Source organism: Rhinatrema bivittatum, chromosome 10 (genome assembly GCF_901001135.1).
Source record: "Rhinatrema bivittatum chromosome 10, aRhiBiv1.1, whole genome shotgun sequence".
NCBI classification, from domain to species: domain Eukaryota; kingdom Metazoa; phylum Chordata; class Amphibia; order Gymnophiona; family Rhinatrematidae; genus Rhinatrema; species Rhinatrema bivittatum.
Window position 1 is genome coordinate 117,808,366 of NC_042624.1, and position 20,090 is coordinate 117,828,455.

General features: G+C 48.8%; 1 protein-coding gene across 3 annotated transcripts in view; it reads right to left on the reverse strand.

The window, feature by feature from the left end:
• The window catches only part of LOC115099909 (vitamin D3 hydroxylase-associated protein-like), a 64,441-nt gene that overhangs the window by 38,789 nt on the left and 5,562 nt on the right, over positions 1 to 20,090 (reverse strand). The window contains exon 1 of one of the 3 annotated variants that reach the window (XM_029617904.1): positions 17,894 to 18,357. The exons of 1 other annotated variant lie outside the window; for it this stretch is intronic. In XM_029617904.1, coding sequence (XP_029473764.1) covers positions 17,894 to 18,085 — 192 coding nt within the window. In that variant the 5' untranslated portion in view covers positions 18,086 to 18,357. Of the gene's footprint in view, positions 1 to 4,820; positions 5,695 to 17,893; positions 18,358 to 20,090 lie in introns of those variants that run through there. One more of the 3 variants, XM_029617902.1, reaches the window with a different exon arrangement.

Sequence of the window (20,090 nt, forward strand, 5' to 3'; positions counted from 1 at the left end):
CAGCTCTGTTTAGAGAGCTATCCTGTCTCCAAAACTGTTAGATGCAAATTAACAATTAGTTCTTAACACATTATGAACCATAAATTTATATTGCCAGTCATCTGATCATCCATCAAACCTCCTCACCCCTTCCCCTCCATGCTCTGACTGGAATGCCTTTTGGGATTCACTTGATAGTGTCTTCCTTCACTCACTGAAGTTCTGACCTGGAGAGTTTTAGCTCCCAAAACCTAATCGAGAAATGTAGGAAGATACTCCTAAAGAAAAGGTATCATCCGATCTACAGTATATATTTTTTGGTTTTCTATGTTAACTTTATTTCCATGCATTCAAGTGGACTAACATGGCAGCCCAGCTACTTTATCCAACTAGTTGATCAGATATACAACCATACGTTAGTCTGCAATCTACCCCAAGGCCACGAGGTGGCAGTGTTCTATGGAAAAGGGGGACCTGGGTTCTCTTGTTGCCTCTTCTTGGTGTTGTGTGTTAGTTGCCTTCTGTTCAGTTGCTGCTCTCACTGATCCTTTGCTAAGGAGATGCTACTCACTCCCAGTCTCAAGCTTTAACAAGATGAAAAGCCCTGCCTACTAAATAAAGTCTTCTTACAGATGCCTGCTACATTTCTTAAGTACGTTGGACCGAGCTCACTCTCCAATGCTAGGTGCGGAAGGGGGTGGCCTTTGCCACCATGCTGGATCCTCATATGCAGAAAGCTGTTTGACCATTAGAGCGTTGAACGTCATGGCTTGCTCAATGCTCTTCTTTCTACTGGACCAACTTAAGTAAGTATACAATGTTTTTATTACTTTCAACCTCCACATCCATGTGCAATTAATTCTCATACCAAATTTGGCGCTATAATTCAAGCATGCCCAAATGAGGCCATTTGCCCTCATCTCAGTTCCACCATGGGCCTTACGTTTGAAGGAGGTCTTTTTACAAAATTCCTTGCTATGTCTATTCCTAACAGTCCTCGCAGGCCGGATGGCCCTAGCTTAGGACATGGCTGGATTCTAGGAAAGGAGCATTTAATCCCTACCATCACCTCCTCTGAGGCGCTAAGGCTTGCAGCAAGGCAGGCAGGGACATTTCGGGTTGGCTTTTGGAGAACTTGTATCTGTTACTTTTGGTGTTCCCCTGTCTCTGCTTCCAGACCCCATGGCCAGAGATAAAGAAAAAGGGGAGTGGTGTACACCTCATCAGTAAACAACCTGTCTGGGGGGGGGGGGGGGGGTTGCCTTAGGTTTTTAAGAGCAAGGGACTTCGTTTTCCTGCAAGTTCTGTTGCGTAATCTCTAGTCCTGGCTCAGCCCTGGTTTGGGAAGGCTGGGGCAGAGAAGTCTTGCTGCTTCCATCTCACAATCCATACTGGGACCGAGGTGACTCGATGGAAGAGAATCCTGGTTTTGGTAGTTTGGGAAAGATTTTTGTCCTTTCCCCTTCCTGCCCAGTGGCTGGGGAAGGGACAAAAGCTTAACCCTTTCCTTACTGCAGGGCCTTTCAGTCTGAAAGGACCTTTGCCATTTTCAGAGGAGAACCTGGAAAAAAAAAACATTTTGGGTCATCCAGAGAACCCCATCAGTCTCTACCTTGGCAGAAAGGACAAGGATGGGTTTGTTGGAGACCTGAAAGCACATTTGGACATCAGGTATTGTTGAGGAGGGGATCCCACCAATGTAGGGATCCCCCCACCCACTTACCATTCCAAGCCCTGGAGGGTACGAGGGCTTCAGGACTCATTCACAGATACAGGAGCAATCTGAGGAAAGTTACTGGACGTGCATGTAACGCGAGGCGAGTATATTTAGTGCCAAACGATTACTTTGGAAGATGTAAAGTGTAAGTTTGGAAGAAGCAGCCAATGTGTCCAGCTTGTTCCTTCTGCACCTCCACACACTAACAAGTGCATCCAGTGAGGAGGTGTTCCCATCCCCCTCTATCGGAGAATCCAAGTTCTGGGGCTGTAGGGACTTTAGGCTTGGTCCCAGCATTGATACTAACAGAAGAGGGGCTGCACGTTGGCCTCAGGGATCAGAGCTGGCCATCCCTTATCTCTCCGTTGGTAAGTAACAGAAACACAATGGCATAACGAAGCCCCTATCGACCTTCACATATAAAGCCAGGGTCATTCGCTCACATTCCTTTTAAACAATGCTCTAGACATGTAATTCTCTGCAGGACTGAGCAGATAAAAGTGCTTATAAATCCTGAAGGTTCTTTGTAATGAGTCTCACACAGCCTTTTGGATCTGAGGAAACCCCAGTCTAACATCACACCAATGTGGCAAAAAAAATAGAAGAGAGCACTTCAATCAACTGGATTGCAAATTTCATTAAGTTGTTTTATCTGAATTGTTCTTTTGTTGATTGTTTCTTGAATAGGTAAATAGGGGATGGGTATTTGCCCTTTAAAATAGTACTGTAACTGGGGGACACTCTTAGAAATGAACGGGGAACAAAAATATATGGAACAAATAATATTTTGAATGGGGAACAGGAGTAACTAACTCCAGCAACCAGTCCTTTACCTGTTTAGCAAGGAGATCACACTGATGGGACAAATCACAGTGAAGCTCAAAAGTAGTTTTATTCTGTGAAGCCTTTAACTGAGATTAGTTAACCTTTAGCATCGGTAAGCGTTACATAATTGTGATGTATGTATGTTTTGCCTGGTTTTTTACGTAATTCAGTATAATCCGCTTAGTATGACAAACACATAGACGGAATGTAAGTATTTTAAATAAATATTGTAGATCTGTTTGATGTTGTCTTTTTGTGTTGCCAATGCTCACATTGTATTTTGATGTGGAATTGCGTAAGGCCCACTTCAAGCACGAGGATATGAAAGAAGCGAGTTAGAGATCTAAATAAACGAAATAAATCTCCCTTTTAAAAGAAAAGCGCGGGAGATAACATCTTATTATTATGTCAGCAGTAATATACCAGGGCACATCACCACAAAAAGACCCTGCCTAAGAGAGCTTACAATCTAAAGCGTACCTGAGGCAATGGGAGGTCACAATGAGCAGCAGTGGGAGAAGTCTTCCGGTTCCCAGGCTATTATTCTAAACATGAGGCTCTCGCTGGTTACTGGGCTTTTTTAAGTCCCCTCAGATGCATTTACACTTGACAGACAGAGACTAGCATTCTCCATTTAAGAGTTCCTATAGAAGTCACTCTCCAGCCATATCCACTGATGGGAGATTGAAAGGATTTATTTAAAAAATGAATTGTTTGGGAAAAAAAAAATGTTCCTGGGCTCTTTAAGAGAAGAGAAAAGGAGGGAACCCAGATAGGTGAGGGAGCGCAGCAGCAGGGAGAGCCACAAGCTGCTGACCTCTAACTCACATCACCTCTCAACCCGCTCCTCAGCACCCGTCCAGCTAGCCTGGTTCTCAGGATATCCGAGCAGGAGACAGATATTCATGCCTTGCCTGCGCTGTATGCAGAAATCTCTCATGCACTTTGATGGTGGACATCCTGAAAACCCAGCCAGCTGAGCAAGACCCAAGGACCTAACACAACCTTGGGAAACGTCTGTGGTCGGGTTCTCTCTCACCCAATGGAAAAGGCAGTGATCGCTGATCTTGTACCGAGTCTGTGAAACTGGCATTAAGCAGCAACGTCTTGTGCAGGAGGTTTAGGGCTTGCTTTGTGAGATCCCTCCGCTGCGGGTCTCACACAGAGACGTTTTCTAAATTTGCCAGGGAATTCAGAGGAGGCAGCTGCACTGGGCAGACAATATCAGTATCCCAGAACATGAGGCTTGGTGAGGGGTCATTAGCAAGGGACAAGCTGAAACAGGGCATGCAACAAATCTTGCCATCACAGATTTTCCAGCTGAAGTTTTTTGCAGGGCTGTTTTCCAGCCCTTCCTGCGGCAGGGGGGGGGCCAGTGCTAGACTGATGGGATGGAGAAGGTGATGCCAGTCTAATGCTCTTAGCCTAGTGTGGTGCAGAGGTCTAGAGACTGTGCAAGACCTGCTTTTATCCATTCTTGCAGAGTCTGTTTATTAATTCACACAGTCAAAGCATATTAAACTGATTACCTACAGAACCTCTCTCTTATGCTCTATCAATGCAGTTTAGCAATGTCTAAATAAGCAGTTCACGAAACAGTTAAAAGCTTATCTATTTACTCACGCTTTTAAAAAAGTGTGAGCTTTTGGGCTGGCCTGTAGCTCCTTGTCAGCCTGATACAGCCTGAAATGCTGCAAAGATTACTCCACGAGACAATCGTTTGTCTATATATGTTATGTTACAACTTATGTATGTTTTATGATTTATAGTTTGTCGCAACCTTTGTATGTATTGTATGCTGTTATTCACCCTGAACATAGGATATAATTTTTTTAAAATAAGTAAATAATGTACCCATTTTTGCTAAATAATTGTAAAAACATTTCTACCTTGTATAAAAATGCACTTTCCTTTTAATAATTTAATCAAGAAATCACAGCCCCCCCCCCACTTCAGACCAGCAGCACAAATATAACACCATTTACACACAAAAAGCATGCTATTCCCCGACAAAATAATACAGTATTCCCTTCTGTATTAATCTGGTTTCACACCCTTTTCTGTGCACATTGGGGAAATACTCCAGAAATAAATGTGAATTTGTTTCCAGTTATGTTCACACTTAGTACTAGAATAGACTTCAAAACTTCATATAGAAATACATATAAATAAAATACCAAATAAGTTACTTCCAGGGGAATTAATTCAGGAGTAAAACTGCTTTCCTGGGGAGATTAAAGTCCACAGGGAGTGTGTATTCATGGCTGAAGGCTATGAGCTTGCACGCCCAGGTGGGTACCTGTTTCTGGAACCGGTCCACGGCCCCTTGCATCTGGCCAAGGATCTGCTCCCTCTGACTCCGTGCTCGCTCTATCTTCTGCTTCGCCTGCCTCCGGCCCATCCACCTCAGCACCAGGAAGGTGGCAGCTACACAGCATAGCACAGCGACTAGAAGATGGTCCATTACCAGCTCGGGCACATAGGGGCTCAGTTTCTTCAGTATCATGGTGAGAGCCATAGTCAGCCTCGCTCCAGCCTCCTCCTACACACCCTCAGCTGATGCTCCTGTTGCGCTCTAGCACACTCTGGGCTATCACTGCTCCAGTCTGTTATACCCCCTCAGCCTGTGTCCTGCTGCACCCCCTCAGCTAGCACTGCTCCAGTCTGTTATACACCCTCAGCCTGTGTCCTGCTGCACCCCCTCAGCTAGCACTGCTCCAGTCTGTTATACACCCTCAGCCTGTGTCCTGCTGCACCCCCTCAGCTAGCACTGCTCCAGTCTGTTATACACCCTCAGCCTGTGTCCTGCTGCACCCCCTCAGCTAGCACTGCTCCAGTCTGTTATACACCCTCAGCCTGTGTCCTGCTGCACCCCCTCAGCTAGCACTGCTCCAGTCTGTTATACACCCTCAGCCTGTGTCCTGCTGCACCCCCTCAGCTAGCACTGCTCCAGTCTGTTATACACCCTCAGCCTGTGTCCTGCTGCACCCCCTCAGCTAGCACTGCTCCAGTCTGTTATACACCCTCAGCCTGTGTCCTGCTGCACCCCCTCAGCTAGCACTGCTCCAGGCGTTATACACCCTCAGCCTGTGTCCTGCTGCACCCCCTCAGCTAGCACTGCTCCTGTCTCCTCGTGCACCCCCTCAGCTGTCCCTGCTCCTGTCTCCTCGTGCACCCCCACTTCCCTCCCCTGCTAATAATTCTCCAGCCTCCTGCAGCTGGAAGAACAAAATGTGCCAGCTCCACCCCTTCCACCAATCAGGGAATCAGCAGCTGAGCACAAAGCTTGGCTTGATTACTTTAAAGCCAGGACCTCTGGCCGAAATGTTCCCCCCTCTGTCTGTCTCTCTCTCTCAACTGGGGGGGGCTGAATTCTTTTCTCCCAGGCTCCACATTTCAGTGCAGTATTTGGGTGCTTATAAAAGTTGCTCCTTTAGAGTAACTTCTTCAGAGCCTGCCCTGGTTGTTCTGCATTGGGGTGGGGGCAGCCCCCCCCCCCCCCCCCCGATGCACTTTCTTCCGTCCTGGGGAGGTCTGCAGCCCCCTTGCTGTCCAGCCCTGAAGCCCTGCCAGCCGGGGCACATTCCGGCACACCCAGGCAGGAGGGGTAGCAGGGGAATGGAAAATTTCTCTTCTGCCCGTGAGCCAAGAGGTTTCATCAGAGAAAACTCAAAAGAGCCTGTGGAGCACAGAGCCTGAGAGAGAGGCCTGTACCGTCCGAGGAGCTCTCCCTCCCGCCCAGCGGAGAAAATCACCGGGGAGCACAGAAACCGCCCCCCGCCCGCATCAGGCCCCAGCTCCTCCTTATACTGCCCCCTGACCTGCCCCGTACTCAGTACAGCGCCGCCCTCTGTTTCCCTGTAGCGGGGCAGTGCCAAACCTTCCTCAGCAGCCATCTCAAGCGGGTTTTAAAACCGTTCCAGGGTGGCATTTAGGTACCTAAAGCTACACTTTAGGCTCTCGGATTATAAGGGGCCTCTAAATATAAAAAAAAGTGTTATATTTTGAATTGTATTTTCATTTTATGTAACCCCTGCCCCCGCCTTCTCCTGCCATGCAAGGGCTCCCTGGGGAGAATATAGGCCAGGCCTGGACCCATGTTCCTGGGGTCTTCCCACACAGCAGCCTTTCAGGGCCCTTTTTTTCCCACCAGGAGCTCCTCATAACTGATCTAGTAAGAAACAAATTACACACACTCCCCCCCCCCCCCCCAGCACAGCAGGTACCCTAAGGTTTAGTGCACACTTGGTAGGGAAAATCACATCCATTAGCACAACAAACATAGCCAATAGCAATGCTGACTCCTGCACCCCCTCCCTGGGCAACTTCTCCTGGTACCTGCCCCTCTTTATCTCTCCTCTTCCAGTCTGCAAAACAACGGAGCCTCTAGGCTGATGCCTTCCTCAGTCTTCCCTGTGACTGCCCCATAGGACAAGGCTATTTCTCTGACCACTGCAGCGATCTCTGTTAGACAGGATAGGGAACGTAAAGCTTAACTCAGAGACCTCTTGCTCTTACCTTCAGAATATCTCAGGACTCCAAGACCAGACCTCCCCAAAGCTGAAGGCATGGGTGCTACAGACGTGGGCCCCAGCCACCTTCCCAGAACCAGAGGCAGGACTGGTTGCACTGGTTAAAACTCCCTTCTCCAGCTCTCTTCTGACATCAGACACATCACATGCAGTGTGTGATGTGTGGAGACCCCTGATACTACTCTAATAAGGGGCAGTTTGGAGACCTCCTTACCATGCTGTTGAGCTCTCAGATTTATTAAGGGCCTCTAAATACACCTACGTTTCAAGTTTTACATTTTTGGTAATGCTCTCGGGCCTCTTAGCTTAAAGCCTCAGCATGGCCCACTTTGGCCCTGGATGAAGACCATCTTCCATTTCAGAAATGTTTGAAAGCAGTTTCCAAACTCTGCAGGTAAGAAGGTTACACAATGATGACCTGAGCGTGAGACCAGTTCCAGTTTATAAAAACAGCTGCTACAAGAGCGTCCTGCTTAAAAGACCATTCAAACGTCATCCTCCATCCAGGCCACAAGGAGAGAATATTTGGTGCCATACATGAAATTTCGTGTGGTTATGAGGTCCCTTCCACGTAGGGCTTACAGTCTTTGCTTGAATACCTGAAGGTTAATTGGCTTGCTCTAGGCCCTGCTATTTGACCTTGGCTTCCTGGGTATCACAGCTCTTGGCTTTCGCTATTTCATCTGCCACCTGAATTTTTCCTTCTCAATCTCCAACGGCCAATCATGGCCGACTCCAGTTTAAATCGGAGTAACACATGAGCTGTCACAGCACCATAACTTCACTATTCACCTTCTGCCAAGATGAAGCATGCCAAAAACTGAGTATTCCTTCTGTGGAGAATTGTGCCAGACCTTTCGGGTTCCCATTTGAGTGCACAGGCTGCATTTGGAGAGTATCTCAGATGTCTTTGTGAGAGCCGAAGCTGAGGGCGGCTTACCCTTCTACCGCTGGCATGGCACCGGTCAGTATTCTTTGGGCCTGCTCTGAGTGGATTTTCCTGTTCTGTCCCAGAGGAAAGCCTTTGATAAATGAACGTGCTCACTCTTTTTCCCTTGTGCACAGGACCCCCACAGTTCCCTAGGCTCCGGTTCTCACTGCCAGACCTAGACTTACCCATGAAAAGGCTTCCCACCTTGGAACTTAGTGTTCAGATTTTTCATGGAACAGGCCGAAAGAGTAAACTTCACTGAGACCGTGTGCTGAGTGTTGTGGCTCACCTGAGACCCGCTTGCCGTGTTGAGGAATATTTGCATGCATTAAACGGTGATAAAGGGAGAAGGATATCATCCTTCCCTGTGCAAGGCATTTGTCAGACCACATGAAGACTAGGGGGGTTCAGGCGTGGTCATCCATCCTCAGGAGTGGAGGAGTGGCCTAGTGATTAGGACGGCGGGCTAGAAGCCAGGGTTCAAATCCCACGGATGCTGCTTGTGATCTTGGGAAAGCAACTTCACTCTCCATTGTCTTGGGAAAAACCCTTAGTAAGTCCTCTAGGGCAGGGACTACCCACTACCTGAATGCAAGTTGCCTTGAGCCTGGATTTGGAAAAAGCAAGTGATTAAATCTAAATTCATATTCCAAGAAAGGATCTCTCAATGTTCGAAGGAGGACCACTAAGCTACCAGAGGGGACTTGGTCTTATGCAGGCTGAAGATTGGGGCTTTTTACATTAGGGAAATATTCTTAAGGGGAGACGTAATTGCATTGTACAAATATATCACAGGACTAGGGGTATGCACTGAAAGGTATTTGGTTTTCCTTTCAGGTTCTTCTTTTGTAATCATTTCATTTATTTGAGGCCTGAGAGCTAGATAAGCCACTTAGCTTGGATAAGCTTGGATTTATCTGGCTAAGTGGAGACGTTTGAATATTCGGCTGCGGTCAGCGACCACCAAGTAGCCAGAGAACTATTTTTCTGTGAAAACATTTTTATTAAAGTGTCTATTAACAAAATCCAGAACAAGCAATCGTAATACAACAATTTTTACCCCATTATAATCCCCTCCCCCCCAATAACCCCTAACACATCTCCCATGCTACTACTATACAGGACAGTCAGTAACGATAGTGATTAGCTCTTCTAGTTACCTAAAATAAAACAATCCTCATTGAGCGATAAACCAACATAAGTGACCTCATATATACAAAGATAAGCTCAGCGCCCCCCAAAAACTAGAGTGCAGCAATCCAACAAGGTCTATTAACTGGAAAGTGCCATTTGGTTTGAGAGAGAGTGAGCATAAAGGTTTCCCTTTTATTCTTTTAAACTCAGATCTCAATAATGCAGATCCGAATTTCATACACAACATGTCGCCTAGTTTTCACCTCCAAAAAACTACATCCATGCAATGCATTCATATAGAAACATAGAAACATAGAAATGACGGCAGAAAAAGAGCAATCGGCCCATCCAGTCTGCCCAGCAAGCTCCCACACTTATTTTCCCAGACTTATCTCTTTCACTGACCACCAGGTTCAGGGCCCTTGTTGGTAACTGTTTGATTCAAATTTCCTGCCCTCCCCCTGTCATTGATGCAGAGAGTAAGGTTGGAGTTGCATCAAAGGTAAATCATAAGGCTTAATGGTTAAGGATAGTAACTGCCGCATCAAGCAAGTTACCCCGATGCTTATTTACCCAGACTGCACAGATCAATGCCTTGTTGGGTGTTGTCTGAATGTAAATCCTGTTTTCCCATTTCCCCCTGCCGTTGAAGCAGAGAGCAACGCTGTATATGCATTCAAAGTGATGTATCAGGCTTAATTGGTTTAGGGTAGTAACCGCTGTAATAAGCAAGCTACCCCCAACCTTATTTGTTTACCCAGATTGTGAAGTTCAGTCCTTGTTGGTTGTTGTTTGAATGCGAATCCTCTTTTCCACATTTTCCTCTGATCATGTCAGTAAGATGCGTCTTTTTGCTATAAGACATGACGCAATGAACTCGGCTTATAAAATTATTCTTTGATAAGTGCCCTAAAAAGAGCAGATTTGGGTTTTTTTTTTTCTTAGTCATACGTGCTAAAATGATGCAAGATATCCTCCCAAAATCTATTTCTAAATGAACACTGCATCAAGGCCGCTTCTGGGTGCTTACACGTCAAACACTGATTGGAGGGAATTCTTCCAATTTTATAGGCCTTTAGAGGAGGTCACCACAATTCTTTGCAAAATACGAATCTGCTGTTCTCTCAAAATTACATTTTCCATTCTTTGATTAATTAGTGAAATGCATGCACTAATGTCCTCCTCTTCCACTCCAAACAGCAGCCAGAGATGCTAGCACTGAGCATGAAGAATAAGTGTGTGGGAATGTATACAGGGCAGATAAATGATCCTTGTTATTCTTATAATATGATACCAAAGCTTGAAAGGCAAAAGATGTTATTGGCACTCTTTCTGACTTAAGTATGCTTCTAACATAATGTGATTTGTAAATAAATAATCACAAACTTTCAGAGCACGCGTGACTATTCTCGCGCCCAAATCACAGCTTGCGTTTACCTCAGTACATGTAAAAGGCTTGGAAAGAAATATAATAGATTTCACCTTCCAGGAGGTGGGAGGGGTGACGTGTGGCTATTTTGTAGTGCCGTCCATGGAGAATTCCTGTCACAGCTATGCAGCTCTGATTTCTCCGTGGGCAAGAATACAAAATAAGGTATACATGGGGGGGAGTCCATAGCGCCGTGAAAGAAAAAGAAAAATGGGTAGATTCTGAGTCTCACTTTCTTTTTTTTTTTTCACTGACAAGTCAGGGGAGTCGAAGATCTATTGCTTAAAAGTGTTTAGAATGGTTATTTCCCAAAGAGTTTTGCGAGGGCAGATTAGAATTAATACAATAATGTTTTACAAAAGTATGTCCGCGCTGCTGCTCTACAAACCTCTCCAGGGAGAGACTCCATCTAAAAGTGCCAAAGAAGTGTCCTTGGCCCTCAGATTACGTGCTGGTACTGCATTTTTTTTAAAGGCTCGCCTGCCTGTTGATAACAAAAAATCTATGCAAGCTTTAATCCAGTGAGACAGAGTCTGTTTAGTGGCTGGTTGGCCTTGCCTTCCTGCACCGTACGAAACAAATAGTTGAATCATTTTCCGTAGAGATTTTGTTCTTAGAGATAAAACAATAAAACTCTTCTGCAATCTAATGAATGCAGCTTTTGCTGAACTGTCTTCATATGTGGTTAAGGATGAAACACAGGCAGTTCAATATTCTGGCTCAGATGAGAACGAGTCAGTACCTTGGGTTGAAATAGTGGATTGGTCCTTAACAGAACCCTGTCTGGAAAAAAACTGTGAATTTCGCTTATTCTGTGAGTGGATATTATCACTATCAAAAAGAGAGTTTTCCATGAAATCCATTTAAAGGCAGTGTCTTGTGTGAGTTCAGATGAAGCCTCTGTTAACTTTTTAAGAGTATGTTCAGGTCCCATTGTGGTACTGGTGGCCTTATTGGAGCTTTTAGCTTATGCAAATCCTTCATAAATTTAGATATCATGGAATGATTCAAGATTGGATGATTTCTTGCTGCTATGATTACTTTTTGTAATGATATGGGGGTGTGTGAGGCCTTAACACTGTGGCGGAGTTGACGCAGCCTGGAGGGAGAGCCCCTGAGGCCTCTGCCAGTAGCTGGTGAACAGGACAGTCTGGAGCTTCACCTCTCCCAGCCACTTCCTCCGCAGGTTGAGCCCTTGGTTTCTAGCAGCCGGCAGGGACTTTGGCAGGTCCCTAGGGCAGAGGTAGCAGTTAGAAGCCAGAGACACACCAGAGACGAAGTAGAGAGCAGGCTTAGGAAGTCAAGGTCGGGGCAGGCAGCGAGCAAGAACAGACAGGCCCGGGCAGCAGGTCACGATCTGAAGTGGCAATCTGAGGGAGGGAGATGTGGACACTCAGGAAACACTGACGATGAGAACATGAAAGGTGGGCTGGACAGGCTGGCCTGGGGGGGGGTAAGGCTGGCAAGACGTGGCTGTAAGATGAGGCAAGGCAAGGCTGGATGAGGCTGGACTGGAAGGTAAGATGAGGCACAGGAACACTGGTGACATGCACTACAAGAAATTCAGGAGGCCCGTTTCTGAGGTGAAGTAAAGGCATCCCAGCAGCTCTTTTATAGGGCAGCAACGGTGATGTCATCTAAGAGTGCCATGGTCTTTTCTTGCCGTGGTGCCTTTAAATCTAGCAATGTCGGGCACACCCACACCTAGAAGGAAGGCCCAAGGCAGGGGTCCCACCAGCATCCTGCCGCATCTGCGAGGTCCGATGGCGTCTCGCCGGAGAGAGGAGTCCTGGTGCTTCGCGGCATTGGGGGTGAATGCAGCAGGGATATCCCATAGGCTGCCAAACGTAACACTTTTTTGACTGCTGCCAAATAAGGATATTCATCAAATTTCATCCAGACAACATCCATGCTGTCAACGCTGGACAGCATCAGTTGGGATAGAGAAGTGGACCCTAGTGTTGAGTTACCAAGTCTGGAACAAGAGGAAGTGTCTGGATTCTGCCTTTTGCTAGGGCTGTTAACATTGGATACCAAATCTGCCTGGGCCAGCCTGGAGCTATTAATATTATTTTTGCTTTTTCTCATTTTATCTTTAGGATTGTCTTAGCCAAGAGTGAACGTGAAAGGTATCCTGTGCCAGCACTTCTTGTGAACTTATTCGCAAACAAAAGTTTGGTAACGTCCTGTTCTCTGGTAATACAGGAACTGGTAGGCAAATGGACTGGAGATTTGTACACAGATAGATTAAGGACATTCCCTCACAAAAAAAAACAAAAAAAAAACTAAGAGGGGAGATTTAGGGGTTATTTCCTGTCCCCTGGCTGGCTGCAGCAGCCCAGCCTAATTAAATCTCAGACAGCTGCAGTCAGCCCAATACTTCCCTACTGAAGGCCGGGCAGGGTAAATATTTTGTGGTCTGGGACAACAGGCAAGATTGAGTTTAAGCCTACGCCCATGCGAGAGAAGTGGGGGACTCTGAGGCCAGCAGCCGCTGCCCACTTGGAAAATAATCACCAGAAATGCTTTCTGCAGGTGTCATGAAAAACCTTCAAGAGTCCCAACCAGATACTGTGACTGAGACGTTAGATCCTGAGCACTCAGGGGAGATTGGGCTGGGGAATCAGCTGCGCCGTTGATAATACTGAAGATAGTCGGTATCTATAACTGTTTGTGGGATTCTCACTGCAGTTTGGAGTGAGGGTTACCTGTAGTATTATTGTTCATATCACGAATGGCTGTAGACAATTATAATTGAGATTACATCCCTGCTGCATGTGTGTTATATCAGAATATTTAACCCCATCTGTTTCTTTTCATACTATCTGCTGTTTCCCAGTTTTGTCCTATAAGGGTTAGTAAAGGTTTAGCTATTATTCCCTGTGCATGGTTTTTGCCTAATTGCTGTGGTAATTTTCAGGGGGGATCTGCTCAGGGTCTAAGGGTGAGAATGGGACAGTATACTGAGGGGTGTGGGGTTCATCTTCCGGTCGCTATACAGTAACTCGCAAACCCTTCACCCCATCCGCATATTCCAATAGAATAGGTGTGTGTGGGAGGGGTCTCCTGTGTGGCCCTCTCTCACCTCTTGGCATCACAGAAACCTGAGAGGGGCGATACAAGTGTTTCAACCTACAGGTGGTACCCATGATCATGTGAACATTTAGCAAAGGCACTGGTCCAAGGGCAAAGGCCGTGGGGTCAGGTTTCCAAATCCGTGCAAGAGATCCAGCCGGCAGCAATTAACATAAAGGAGTTACCATGTCTGGGGTGAGAATGGAAGAACTGTGAGTAAGACCACTGAGGCAGCAGAAAAGCAATGGACTAAGAAGGCAGGATGGTGAAGGAAACTGGAATGAGAGAGTGCCCAGGTAGAGGCTGTGGATAAACCCGAGATCATGAAGGAAGCTAGCATGAGAGAGTGCCCAGGAAGAGGCTGTGGATAAACCCGAGATCATGAAGGAAGCTAGCATGAGAGAGTGCCCAGGAAGAGGCTGTGGATAAACCCGAGATCATGAAGGAAGCTAGCATGAGAGAGTGCCCAGGAAGAGGCTGTGGATAAACCCGAGATCATGAAGGAAGCTAGCATGAGAGAGTGCCCAGGAGGAGGCTGTGGATAAACCCGAGATCATGAAGGAAGCTAGCATGAGAGAGTGCCCAGGTGGAGGCTGTGGATAAACCCGAGATCATGAAGGAAGCTAGCATGAGAGAGTGCCCAGGTAGAGGCTGTGGATAAACCCGAGATCATGAAGGAAGCTAGCATGAGAGAGTGCCCAGGTAGAGGCTGTGGATAAACCCGAGATCATGAAGGAAGCTAGCATGAGAGAGTGCCCAGGTAGAGGCTGTGGATAAACCCGAGATCATGAAGGAAGCTAGCATGAGAGAGTGCCCAGGAAGAGGCTGTGGATAAACCCGAGATCAAGAGCAATAGCAGGGACGACCCGGGAAACAGTGGTTTACTGCGACAGAAGCCTACAGAGACAGTGCATATGCTGCCAATCAACTCTCCCAGATTTGCTGAGATGACAGAAAAAGTGCTGGCACCAGATGACAAATGTCGTGAGTGGCGTTCCGAGTCTAGTGAAAACGAGAGGGAGCCTGGGACACAAGGCAATTGGGACCATGAAGGGGCAAGCTGAGCCCAGAGCCGGTTAGGAGGGCAGTGTGCGGGACTGCCACCCAGGATGTCAGATCTTGAGGGACGCTGGCATCAGGGCAGAAGCGACCGTCCACAATAGTGCACTCCAAGTAGAAGAACTTCCTTCACTGCCACCCAGAAGAGTTTCAGCTCACCGCTTGCCACTTCTACAAAACTGGCACCCACAATGCCACCAGAAAGAGGTCAGGAGGTCAGCTGCACCCCTCTCCCTCCAAGGAAGAAGCAGAAGAGAGAGGGCTAATTCCTCTGTCGCCAGGAGAAGGTGGAAGAGATTGGGCAGTGCCCGCACAGAAGACCGAGGACAAGGCGCCAACAAGGAGGATGTGGCGCAGATGGGCTGCATGAGCCCATCCAGCTCCCAAAGAGGCAGAGGAGAGAGCTCGGAAGTTACAACTTCTATCTCTGATGGATGTCGCCAGCCTGAGAAAGAGGAGCAGCAGGAGGACAACTGTTGGGAACCGTAAGGAACCAGGGGCTGCTTCTTTCCCTTATATTTAGGAGCCTCTGTGTTTTTGTGCACCACTCTGGGCATCCTAATTCAGGCTGCGTCACAGGAGGAGGACTTTCATGGTGTTTCTGGCCCTAAGTGTGCCAGCCCTGCCTACTCAGGTTGTGTAGCCTGCCATGTGATCTCAGTGCTCTGTATGGGGCACTGATGGAAGTATATGGTGAAGCCCGTTAGCGTCTTGCCATGTGATCCCAGCTCATGGTAGGGGATGGAGATGCTGGGGAAGTGTGAGACACGTTACATGTGACTCCAGTACCCTTGAATGGGATGGGAGATAAGTCCTATCTCCCAGGTGGTGGGCATAGGTTGTCCAATCCTAATGTGTCTTCTGGGTGGATCGGCCAGGAATTGGTTTCTCTCACAGTTACCATCAGTCAGTGTGTGGATCAACCCTGTAGTAAAAAGGGTGAACATTTGTTTGTCTTGTAGCTCCTTTTCCATTCAGCAGGAGATTCCCATGCATGAAAGTGACCTCTAACCTGCGTGCCTGTATGACTTTGTTTTTGCAGTGCTGTTTATTGCAGTGTTTTTCCAGACTCGTGGCCTTAGTGCAGTACTGGCTCGTGGCCCTGCATATGTTCTGCAGGGGCCGACCCCCGGCTCTGTGCAGCTCTCATACTCCCACACCGTTCTCACGCTGATTCTCAGGCACCATGCAACTTAAAGGGACAGAGAGCTGCTCGGTGCCAGGAGTCAGCAGTGCAAGCAGGGCGCGAGGAGTGGCTGGAGAGTGGGGAGTGGAATGTTCTAAGGGGGGGCTCAGGGAAGTGGAGCATTTGGGAAAAAGAGGGGAGTGAGAGCGAGCAAAGGGCAGCTAGGAGGATGAGAGAGCACTTGGCGCCTGCCGGAGGTTGAGAGTGAGGAGTGGGGAGCGGAGGGAGCACTGGAGGATGTCGGGGTAAGAGACAACTAATGACAGGTGTGCTGTATTTCTTGGGCACCAGGAGGATCCTGGTTTCCGCTGGCAGGGGAGCATCGCTTTCAGATACTTTAGAAGAAGGAAGCTGGCGTCCAGGCAGAATACTGCTGATGAGAAGGGGCTGTGCACTTACAGAGAGGGAGTGCAGCCCTCCCACAGCCAGCCGAAGTACTAAATCCCTCCCATCCCAGGCCCCAAACCTTATTTATTTACCTCCAGTTGTGTCTCACCAGTGCGAGTGACGGCAATAGTTAAAATCCCATCATCAAAAATCATAAGAAAATCCTAGTGAGCCGCAGCAGAGGCAGGGTGGCTGCCTGTGCAATAGCCCAGGCACTGGAGACCCCCCCCCCCGAGCAGCCGAGAGAGAGGGAGCCTTCCTCTTCTCCTCAGCACAGCGGCAGTAAGGGCTGTGAGCAGAGCGCGGCAGGAGATGGGCACAGGGCATGAACGTGCACGCTCGCCTGGCACCGGCCAGCCCCGCGAGCTCCAGCTCTGCTGCTGCAGCACCTCTGGAGGAGGTGATGGGGGTGGCAATTCAATGTTTTCACAGTCTGCACGGACCGTGGGCTTTGCAGGTGCTGGGAACTGGTTCCCATAGCTCACCAGCCCCGGCTCTAACATCCCACCAGTACATTAAAAAAAACCACATTTGCTTTTGCACCACTCAGAGGAGGCGAGGGGAAGAAGGGATAAACATTTGTCACATTGAGAAGGCTTTAGGAGATTATGAGCCAGGAATTGTTGGAATTCTGGCTTCCTATCATCATCTAGAAAAGCCACATTTTATCAATCAGAACACATTTATGTTGAGACAGAAAGACAGCTTCTTCTGTAAGCTGTCCAAAGCTAAACCATTGCATCTGAAAGCTGTGCGGACAGAGCTCACCCATCCACTACTCCAGGCCTGGATCTGGGGCAAAAACTGCTGATGGTCCCCCCTCAACTGATTCCTATCCGTGGCGTGGATTTGCAAGGGTGAGGGTATACGCAAGCTTTCTCTACAAGTGGGTTAGGGGTGTGGCGGGGGGTGTCCCTGCTTCACCATCACCCTGCCCCTGCCTCTTATCCCCTTCCCCCAGCATCCTCTCCTCTGTATCTTAACCCAGCCCCCATTCCCAGCATCCACTCCCCCTGCCTCTCAACCTCTCCCCCAGCATCTGCTTCCTGCCTTACCCTTCCCTCCTTCCCAGTATCTCCCTCTGGCCTCCATCCACCCTCCCCCTACTGCTACCGCTGCTGTCTGCTCACTCCTCCTACCTCTTCCCCGGGCAGAATCCCTGTTTAGAGGCAGAGCTGCTGCTACCATTGCTCCCTGTCCGTACTGGCCCCGTACACCTACTGCTAAACTGATGGATCGGCAATTCCCGTATGCTAATGTCACGCTACACGCGGGACGTGGCAGCCCGTGGGTTCTGAGCATGCTCACAGGGCCGGCACACACAGGGAGCGGCTGCACATGCTCCCACTGCTTTGCCTGCCAGCTTGCTCGGCCACACGTGAACACAACACGGGGAACGATGTCGGTTGTGACTGGGGGGCACAATACCCTGGGGTGACCGCCCTTCCCTGCCTGACTGTTCTCCTGTCCTCGTTACAAAGGTCATGCTGCAGATATCTGGCCTCACGGCCCACTTTTATCCCCCAATTCTCCCTCACACAAGGGTCTTAACATACCATGCAAAAGAGCTGTGAACTTTTCGGGGCTGGCTGTCGCGGTCTCCACCCAGAGGGCCCGAGTTAGGGAAACTCGTTTGTACCTGTTTCTTAAAACGCTCAACGGCGGCTTCCATGAGGGCCAGGGCCTCCCCCCTTTCCTTCCTCGCCGCGTCCCTTTTCAGTTTCGCCCGGAAGTGGCCCACCCCTCTCAGCAAGAGGAAGGTTGTGACGAAGCAGCACAGGACAGAGACGAGGAGATGATCCGCCACCAGCTCGAGTAGGAACGGGCTCATGGTGCACGGCCCCCTGGTACTCCGAGATCCCCCGATGCCCCTGGGCTCCTCCCGGCCGTCACCCAGAGGAAGAGTCCGGAACCCCTTTCACCAGCTCCTCCACACGAGAGCTAAGTGAGGAAATGTGCCTCGCACACCCCGGACTGGACTCCGGAGCAGGGGGGGGGGGTTTGAGCCGGGAAATATTTCTCCTCCGTTCCGCTCTCCTCAGTCTGTGAGCAGTTCAAGACAGACCTTCCGTCTTCCCCTGTGAACAAGCAGCGCTCTGGACAAATCTAAGCATTTTCCTCCTTAGACGTGTTGCAGCCTTTCTGGAAATTAACTCTGAATATTTCTTTCGCCCCCCACCTCTACCAGGCAGATCAAGTGTACGGAAGATTTATTTTTTAGCCTATCAGCCAAGACACATTCTGAAAAGCAAGGACTTGCTTAAAATAGTGTTGACTGCTGTAGAAGGCAAGGCAGCCAAGTTCCAGAAAGGAGATCTGGGTGGAAAGGTTAAAGCTCACTGTCGAAGCTGGCTCTTATGGGATGGTGGTCGGTCTCTCGGGTCCCTATGCATGGCAGCCTCGCCTTACCTGGCCCCATGGGCTGCTGCCGAGCACCTGTCCGTAGAATTATCTGAAGTCCTTTGAGCTGGGAGGTGTTTGATGCCCCTGCTCTGGAACTTGAAGGTTGCAGGGATGGCAAAATGCAAATCATTTTGAAGAACGGGTTCTCATTCCTGCAAAGAGCAAGAAAGAGCAGGGCTGTGCCCTGACCACTGAGGCAGGATCTTCCTCTTCCAGCACTGGTGGTGACTGGTGTGGGTGGCCTGTCAGCCCCATCTGATGGAAAAGCTGAGTCACTTCAAGTACATGCGGCCAATCCTGGTTCTAATTTGACAATGTGAAGTCCATATTCAAAAGCACATAGCCAGATAACTCAGAAGCTAATGAAAGTTTGGGCGCATATCTGGGTAAATTCTTCCTCCGAATCATCCAATCTCCCAGATATGGATGGGCCAGGATTCCCTCTCGCCTCAAGGCCGCCACCACTACCACCATTCATCTTCGTGAAGGTGCGGGGAGCCGTAGCCAACCCGAAAGGAAGGGCTCAAACCTCCGATGATCCTTTCGAATGGGAATATGAAGAAACGCCTCGGTCCGGTCCAAAGACGCCAGGAACACTCCTCTGCAGGCCTCTGCTATCACTGTCCGCAACATCTCCATGCGAAAAAGTGGAATCCACAAGGCTATGTTTACCTTTTGCAAGGCCAGAATGGGGCAAAAAGTGCCCTCTTTCTTGGGAACATAAATGCAGTATCTCCCCCACCCTCGCTCCTCCGGAGGGATGGAGACTGTTGCACCCAAACTTAGCAATCTTTGCAGGATCCCCTCCACCATTTGTTTGTTTCGCGATGAGCAGTGGGACTCCAGAAAAGCCTCCCTGAGTGGGCGAGAAACTTCTAACTCGTAACCATCTCTTACCACTTCCAGGATCCACTGGTCCAAGCTGATCTTTACCCGCTCCCCGTAAAAGCGGGACAACCTACCCCCTACTGCTTCCAGCGAGGAGTGGGTGAGCCTGCCATCATTGGGAAGACTTTCCTGCTCCAGTCCTTGACCAGCTCCGGTTCCTGCCGGAACCTCAAAAGGATTGCTGGTGTTCCGACAACTGTTTTGCCCCTGAACCAGAGGCCCCTTTGCCGGAACGAAATCTCTGCGAATCCTGAAATGGAGACCTGGAAGGAAAAACCTTCTTATTGCTCTTCTTATCCTCTGGTAAACGGTTCCCTTTGGACTCCCCCAAGGCTTCATCAGCTGATCCAAATCCTCGCCAAACAGAAGCCTTCTTTTAAAGGGTAGATTACACAGCTGGGATTTGGACCACAGGTCCGCCAACAAATTGCGCAACCACAAAGGCCCGCGTGCCAACACCGCAGTGACCATGCTCCTAGTGGATGCACACGACAAATCATACAGCACATCTGCCACATAGGCCACTCCCACCTGCAAGCCCACGG